This window comes from Magnolia sinica, chromosome 3 (genome assembly GCF_029962835.1).
Source record: "Magnolia sinica isolate HGM2019 chromosome 3, MsV1, whole genome shotgun sequence".
Lineage (NCBI taxonomy): Eukaryota > Viridiplantae > Streptophyta > Magnoliopsida > Magnoliales > Magnoliaceae > Magnolia > Magnolia sinica.
In genome coordinates this window covers 20,840,052-20,848,695 of record NC_080575.1, presented here as the reverse complement: position 1 = coordinate 20,848,695, position 8,644 = coordinate 20,840,052, and the positions used below count along the sequence as shown (strand labels likewise).

The 8,644-nt window shown below is 42.5% G+C and overlaps 1 protein-coding gene across 2 annotated transcripts; it reads right to left on the bottom strand.

Annotated features, from left to right (window-relative positions):
- Positions 1 to 4,080: 4,080 nt before the first annotated feature.
- LOC131239672 (U-box domain-containing protein 9) lies at positions 4,081 to 8,090 on the bottom strand. Of its 2 annotated transcripts, XR_009168315.1 has the most exons (3): positions 7,621 to 8,090; positions 4,884 to 6,334; positions 4,081 to 4,751 (listed from the first exon to the last, which is right to left on the bottom strand). XR_009168315.1 is itself a non-coding variant. In XM_058237503.1 (2 exons), the coding sequence occupies exons 1-2, from the start codon at positions 7,939 to 7,941 to the stop codon at positions 5,243 to 5,245; spliced, it is 1,413 nt and encodes a 470-aa protein (XP_058093486.1). In that variant the 5' UTR covers positions 7,942 to 8,090; the 3' UTR covers positions 4,863 to 5,242. The 2 variants fall into 2 exon arrangements, 1 of the variants encoding a protein (XP_058093486.1); XM_058237503.1 differs by lacking the exon at positions 4,081 to 4,751 and having other exon boundaries at positions 4,863 to 6,334.
- Between the last annotated feature and the right edge of the window lie 554 nt (positions 8,091 to 8,644).

Below are 8,644 nucleotides of genomic sequence, written 5' to 3'. Positions count from 1 at the left end.
TGATTTTCTAAGCAGAAATATGTATGAATTTTCAAACAGGATGTAAGAGTAATCATTATTTATTTACGTTGGATTTGGAAAATCAAACATGCCCTAAAATGATCTTAAAAAATGGATGGACAGTATGGATACCACACATACACATACATCATGGTGAGGCCACATACACACACTTCATCCTTATTACAAGTAATCCAATGGCTGAAGTACCCTGTTACCGGCCATTTATCCAATCAAGGTAAGAAGATAATAATTACTTTTTTTTTACTTCACATTACCAGTGTAAATGGTAATCCAAACAGGGCCTAGTAATTTGGGACAGACTTTTGTACTCACACTGCCCCATGAATTTAATTGTATACTCAGACCCACTAATTTCCGTATTAGGTCCTATGACTCATCCTGTCAACAGACAGAAGTCAGTGGTCAGCTTAAAAATTAGTACAGTCTTCAAGTCAACCAACCCAAATTAAAAATTTTAAAATTTGAAATATGGAATGAGCCAAGCTATGGATTAGTGGTCCACACCATCGACCTGGACCAACGGTTGCACCCATTTCTTTTCTCAAGCACCTATTGTAGACAATTGATTAAAGGGTCACTCTCGGTGGTCGCTCGGTCTAAAGGTCCGTGGATCGTTTAGAAATTTCAGCAAGTCGTACTAATTTATTTATTTATTTATTTTTTTTTTTTTTACTTAGTCAACTAAAAGCTTGCTCATGAGTATGGCTTAGTCCAAAATCAGCAAGACTAATTGAGTTAGCTTGTTGAGTCAGTTGACTCAACAAAATGACTCAGTGACTCGAGTGAGCCACTCACTTGGTTATACTATTCTACCTAATTAATATGGTAATACTATTCTTTTATTATTATTATTATTATTATTTTACAAAAAAATATCTAATTAATATAGAATTTATATTCCGGTACTTTTTTTTTCTTTTCTTTTCAGTAAGCTAACTTGGTTTTTAATAAGCCACCTCATTGAACAAAGTAATTTATTAAAGTACCTTCCCTTGGATTTCTTGACGAAGGCTAGGTGGGTATTGCTATTCGTAAGTGGCTCTGGTGGGTTCCCCCATAATGTTTATGTGAAATCCACCCTGACCATTACGTGTCCATCGCCTGTCAGGTCTACGTACCAAAACTCAACTCCATTGCTGATGCAACACTCACCCTATAAATTATTTCCCTTGCTATTGCCCACTTAAATCACGAATGGACCTGATTTGTGGAACCTGGGCTTAAATTATGGCATGACATCTAACCATTGGATGAATTTCATATAGTAATCATGGTTGGCTCTGTAAAAATTAAGGGTGGACACCTTTCTCCCTGTTACTTCCTTTAGTGTGGTTCAGCAACCTGATGTCTTAGACCTAGACCGAATGTGTGATTACATATCGAATGGTCAAAGTGGATTTTAGATACGCATCACAATAAGCCCCCTAAAAGATCTAGGGCAGTGTAAGTCTCCCAACTGTTCGTGAAAAAACATATATTTCTAATGATATATTAAGAAGAATGGAATTTCACCCACCCTCTATTTTAAACCGAGTCCTTTCTGACCATTAGATTTGTAATCCTACCTTAGGAACAACTCAAAAAATGAAACTAACCCATGAAATAAATAGGCCAAACCAAAGGAAGTATTTTGAGAGAGGGTGGGTGAAACTGCTTCCTTTGGTTCGGTTTATTTCCATTTTAAATATAAGTTCGTTTTTCAAATTTATGATTTTGTGCCAGACCATTTTCATTTTAACTATAAGTTCATTTTTCATAAAGACTCCTTACAATTTCAATGTATTTTTTTTTTTTCAATTGCAGTGGCATATTAAAATCTTTTTATACTGGAGGCAAGAAGCAACTCATCATTAGAGAAAAATCTTCACCCTCTAAATATCGCTAATCAATCTTCTTAGATCTTCATCATATATGATCATATATGCTCACCATCTGCCTATTTTAACGCTTGGAGTCAAGTTGCTCGGTTTAAATCCAGTTACAAAATTAATTCCAGCACGCACACACTACAAGTAACCAAAACCTAACCGAGTGCCAACAGAAGTTCAGTTGAGTTTTCGCCCATCATATAAGCATTGTGGATGGCCGAACCATGGCCCCTTTGTAATGGCCATCATATCATGAGATACCGGACCATGCAACATATTCCCTTTTCATCTCGGCCATCAATCCTCTGGAATTGTCTGTAGTCCCAAAAACACCACCAAGGACAGCATCCAAGAATCCATCACAACAGTACTTGGAGCACCCGTCCCAAGTTGCCACGTGTTGAGACAGACAGGATCATCCAATCCTTCACTCTTGAGACGATGTGTCAGTGATCTCTGACCGTTGGTTTTTTAGGACCTGCCATGGATGGATCCTGCCCCAAGAATATCCTTAGGGGTCAATCCTAACCATTCGATTCATGGCCCCATAATAGACGGTCCAAATTAAACCGCAGAAAGAGCCAAAATTGATGGGCTAGAATCTTCCTCCATGGATAGTTTTTCGGGCACGGCCCCACCGATAGTGAGTGGCATCAGACCATCAGTCTACACCAAAAAAGCATGAGAGCATGATGTGGAAAGATTGGGCTGTAATTTTCTAGTTTTCAGTAGTGGGGCAACTAGGGCGTACCGTTCAGCGATCTTAGCCGTCCATATTGTGGGCCCCCTTTGTGGATGGCCCATGTACCAGACGTCTGGAAGAAAGACTTTAAAAAAAAAAAAAAAAACCCTAGTTCTTCGAGGGTTAGATCGATGAGATGTTTTGCACAATTTAAAAATGGGGGCTGACTCATCCTCACATTTGACACTTATACACGTACAGCTATCAGATATTGGAAATAGTGGGCCCCACTGTGTACGGACCATATATCTAAAATCACATTATCAATCAATCCTAATCATCCATTTTATGGCTATCAAAGGGAATCAATTGATATGGTCCACCCGTGCATGAAATCCACGCCGTACATCACGTATAGGACCCCTTCTTGGGCCGTGATCCAAAAAATCCGGATGATTAAACACTCGAGGGGACACCCATAAATATTATACCTAACAACTCTAAATTCACGTGATATGGCCCACCTGAGTTTTCTAATACTTTGATTTTTGGGTAATTTTTTCATCCTGATGAGGCAAATCAGATGAATGGATGAGATGACATACTGACACAACGGTGGGTTCTACAGAACTTATGGTGAGCGTCATATCACCACCGTTTCCTCTGGTGTGGCCTACCTGAGTTTTGTACAATCATGATTTTTGGATTCAATCGTCAGAACGAAGCACCACACCTGATGAACGTGTTCGATCTATTGAAAGTTCCATCCACGTGGGTTTCAGTACCCTAGCTCGGCTCAATACAGTAGGGTATATTCCAACCTGTGGGATTTTTGGCGCATTGGCCACCCACAGGCGAGATCCGTCATATCAATGGCTCAGATCATTGAATCATGGGCCGGATGATTGTATATAATACCTCCTAAAAATAGAAAAGCAATACGCAGACAAACACGCGTGGGAATACATGGAAGTGCGTGTCCACGACAGAGGGATGGCCCACCGCCGACGAAAAAGAAGTTCACGAGATCAGCACTCCCACCATTGAGTCGCTTCCAACGGCATATAATCCTACCATTGGACCACCGACAGCCCTGTCCACCTACTCTCCCCACCGACGGTCCACATCTTTTAATAGTATATACCAACGTGGGGCCATTTATTCAGTAATCCAGACCATTGATCTGCTGTGTCCCAAGTTGATGGACCACGTCTAGAAAAATCCTCACCTAAGATGAGCAATTTGAATTATTATATTGATCCTCTCTGAGGGTATATGAACAGATGCACAGCATTCACTACTATTCAGTTTGTACAAGTGCGGATGGTAGCCCACCCTTTTGGCCTGGAAATAGAACTAGGCTGTAGCTAGGATACATGTGAGGCTCCCCACCATAGACGTGCCATGTGCGTCAAATCAGAACCACTGAAATAGTGGGACCCAATGAAAACTGGCCAGGATCTTCCAACCAGTGGCATTTTTGGGGCATGTAGCAAAAGCTTACCATGAGAGAAACCTCATTTAACAATCACAAATAAGGTTAAACAGCCATGAAATCAGGACCAACTCAAACCAACACCATGCAAGCTAGACAGCCCCCACCTCCAACATCATGATTTCGCTTTCTTCTTCCTGAAGAACTTTGATCATTGTCTCCAGCCACTGTTTATCACAAAGCAATGCTGAATTTCATTATGGGTGTATCATGCCAGATCGTTTCGCATTGCAAGGGCCCATTTGCCGGCAATCGGGTATAGAATTCAGATTGGTCCCACAACTTCAGCTCAACCATCTGCTTAGCGAATTGGGGTGATAGTGATAATGGAGAAACTGCAATGAGTAGGCTCCGGCCCTGCTTTTCCACATCTTCACATCCCCGAAACAGAAGAACTGTCGCGGATCATATTCTACAAACCGAAAAACCTTACAGTAGGCAAATCTTATAACAATCAGATCAACATTGGAGAGTGATAAAATGGGGAGCCAATCCATCCATGCCATAAGAGCCAGTCAGCCCACCTCCACCACCACATGTTTGATCATGTCCAGCCAGGGTCATATCATACAGCACGGCTAAATTTCCTCAAGGGTGCGTCACACCAGCTCGTTTCGCATAACAATGGCCCATTAGATTGGTTCCACTTCCATAACTTCAGCTGAACCACCTGCTTCGCGATCTGGGATGATTGGAGAAAAGAAAACAAAAACCACATTGAGTAGAGACTTCCCTTTTCCACGTCCCAAAATCGATAGAATGGTTCGAGGATGATGTCTGGCAAACCCAAAAATAGAAAATAAAAAAGGCTTACCATGGGCAAATCTTACAAGAATCAGATCGACATTGGGCTGATAAGATCAGTACCCAATCCATCCAACACCCGCCCTCCACCATCACTGAGTTCTCCTATTTGAATGCGTTTGATCAAGTCCAGCTAAAGGTTATATCATACAGCTATGCTAAATTTTTAGTGGGTGCATAACACACCTGGGATCGTCTTGCATAACAATGGCCAGTTTGCTGGCAACCAAATTCAGATTGGTCCCACAACTTCAGCTCAACCATCTCTTAGCATTTGGGGTGAATTTACACTGCATTGAATCGGACAGATGTGCATATATGCCGGAAAACAGGTATGTACAAGGTTCTTTGGATCATATGTACGAGAATTCACGTGGTGTGGGTCGTGGTCCTCTTCATTCTCTCAATGATGGCAGTGGCCTTTCTCCGAGCCCGTGGGGTTCCGTTTCGTGTGAGCTCCGAGATTGTGCCATTGGTTTCCTCTTCTTCCCTGAGGTCTCGCAACCAGACCCGGTCGTTCATACAGATTGAAAAGAGGATGGCGGCCACATTCTCCCGGCTGCCAGGAGAGGTGCTCTCCCTGAGTATACGCAGCAAGTGGGGCACCCCAAAGTGCCTGCACATCGCATCAGCAGCCTCCTGACTGCTTGACAGCATGGCAAGGATCGCCAGCATCTCGTCCACAAGATATCCGTCCTTGAGTGTCTTCAGAACTACCCTCACCACGCCACATTTAACAGCCCTGGATCTGTTACTTTGCATTGCACATAGGTTGAAGATTGCCGAGGCAGCATCCTTCTTAGCGATTGCATTGCCTTCCTCTAAAAGGCATGCAAGGGCCTCCAATGCATTCAAGTCGCATTCACATATCTTGGCCTTGTTTGAATCAAGGGCGGATAATGTGAAAAGGGTTGCGGCTGCAGTGCCCCTACACTCCATGCTTCCAATCCGCACAGCTGCAATGAGCAAAGAGATGGTTTCGGGGTTATCCCCCACAATCTTCTTGTTGTTGTCATCAAGGATAGAAAAATTCAAGATCGTGGCCACGACATCTTCTTGTACACTGCTACCTCGTTTTGCCATCTTCAGCAGTGATGTCAATAGAGGGATCACTTCTGGGTCCTCCCCGAGCTGGGCACGAACAGAGGGTGACCGCTTAGTCAGCATTCGGAGCTCTTTGATCGCCATTTTCTGTTCAGGCAGGTCCTCGGAAGAGATCTTGCAGAGCAATGTATTGACCTGGGCCCGCTGCTCTGGTGTGATCGCTTCATCACGGTGGGCCTTATGGACAGGTGCAGTTCGATCCCCCAGCTCAATCCCCTGGTTCTTGCACCACTCCGAGATCATGTTCTGAACCAATAAATTGGGTGTAACGAGCGAATGTGAAAGCACCTCTCGGGTGAGCGGGCATGTCCGGTAACCCTGGCTGAGCCATGACTGGACGTATGGTCGGTCGTATGTCTGCAAGTATATACATACAGCATCCATAATCAGCAGTCGAAAATCTCACTTTTTGGTAAAAGAAATCAGACAATGTTATTGCATATGAAGGGAACTTTGAAGAATCAAACACTCCATCGAAAACAGGCATTGAAATTGGAGATGAATTCAATGATTTTTGTTCCTCAACATAAAGAAAATGAGATAAAACTGCTAAATGGCAAACTGAAGAATGCATATAAGAGCATTTTGGATAAAACAATGCGCGAGATAAATACAAAAAACAAATAAAAAATTGCAAACAACAGACTTCAAGAGTCCAAGGAACTGAAATCTCTAGACTCTTGCCCGAATCATGAGCATTGGACCAACGGGTCAGATGGACCTGTTTGTCTCACAACCACAATTACTGTCAAAAATCAACCTGTGGATACTTTCTGCTCCTGTTTCAGAGCAGCCGGAAATGACAATTTGAGCGAGTTCCTGTCTGTTTTAACAGATTATCTCTCCGACCCGAATATTCGACAGTCATCCAAACACATCTTAAGCCCCTTTTTGGACCCACACAATTTGAAAATGCCCGAATTCAAGGCCGTCGAATTCACAGATGAGATGAAAGACAGGACCCTAAAATTATATCATCGCAATTCTCATTGTCGAATGAAGATGGAAATTCAAATGACATACGCATTCAGCTCTTGAATTCATCATTGGCAAACAAACAGCCACCCATCAGTTCATGAATCAGGTGATTCAAGAATCACCAAAGTTGCAAATCTGCAGGTGTCCAAACATTCCTTCAAACAAAAACAACCCACAAGTCATGTTTACAATTCTCCAATCTTTCTTCAAAATGGCAACAAAATCAAAACTACAATATTCCAAATCCAAATCCAATCAAAACCAACAATCAAACAAGAAAAAAGAAATCACAAACAAAAGCAGTCTGCGCTGCACATAGAATCAATAACAAACCATCAAAACTCAAATTATACACAATTCTAACCTATTTTTCAGAGAAATGAAATTAAAAAATAAAAAATAAAAATTTGAAGGACGAATTGCAGCGGGAAAAAAAAAAAAGAAAAAGAAAAAAGAATTGAACAAAAAATAGTCTAGAAATCGATGCGAATTGATACAAAACAAACAATAATTCAAAGCAAACTCAAATATTAAAAAGAACAAGAAATTGAAAATTCAAGAATCCCTAGAATCGCAGAAAAACGCAAAAAACCCCCCAAAACCCTAGAATCACCGAAAAACCCAAAACCCCAAAACCTTTTTAAAGAAAAAAGAAAGGAACCAACCAGTCCGGAGGATAAAATGACAGGATCTTTCATGATCTGCGTCGAGATCGGGCAACGGAAATGCTCGGGAACGGAATCCGAATCGGAATTCTTCGACAGGGATCGCTGAGATCGATGGAATTTCGGCAGCGACGGCTGAGATCGACTGAACTTTAAATCCTTCAAAGCCGATAGGACATGGGCCGCTTGATCGAAGGCCTCGATCTGAACATCTTCTTCTTCCGCGATTGATTTCACGAGCCGTTGGAGCTCTCTCTTGAGCTCCGTTGCCTTCGCGACTGACGATGGATCGACCCTCTCCGACGAACCGGACTTCGCCATTTCCCCCAAGATTCCGAGGAAAGTTACAATTCAGCCCCTAGAAAGAGAAACAAGGAGATTTCTCTGCTTCTCTTCTTCTCTTTCTCTCATCTCCCTCTTAAAAAGGAAAAACGAAGGAGCGGTTTCTCTTCTCTGCTCCCTCGCTTCTGTTGATTTTTAAAAGAAGGGTTGTGAAGGAGGAGAGGAATTAGAAATGCTGACGCGATTCACGCAAGGGCAAACACACGTGCCACGTGGCATACGTGCTAGAGATCTGGCCAGTCACTAGGTGGGCCCCACTTTAATACGTGCCCATTGGAAAATCAAGCTGGTTCACTTCGTAGGTAGGCCACACGTGGACGCTGAATGTACACCGTTGGTTTTGTTATCTCTACAACCATGCGTTTTCTCGTGGTACAGATGTCGTACACCTGGTTAATGAATGGTCCTGATCTTTTAGCCATGGGATGTGGGGCCCACCTGATAATGGACTTGGTCTATCATACGTGTGATAAGTTGGTATGTGCACCGAATAGCCTCTTCAACATCTCTTTGCGTGAATCGCGCTACATCATTCCCCATTCAGCGTTCAACCCGAGAGAAGTATATACTGTTTGCTGTGGGGCAGATGTTTCAGTGATCAAAACCGTTGGTATCTTCAAGATAAGAAGATCCTAGACGTCGAGACTATGAACTTTTTATGGTTAAATCGTCGCCGTATCTT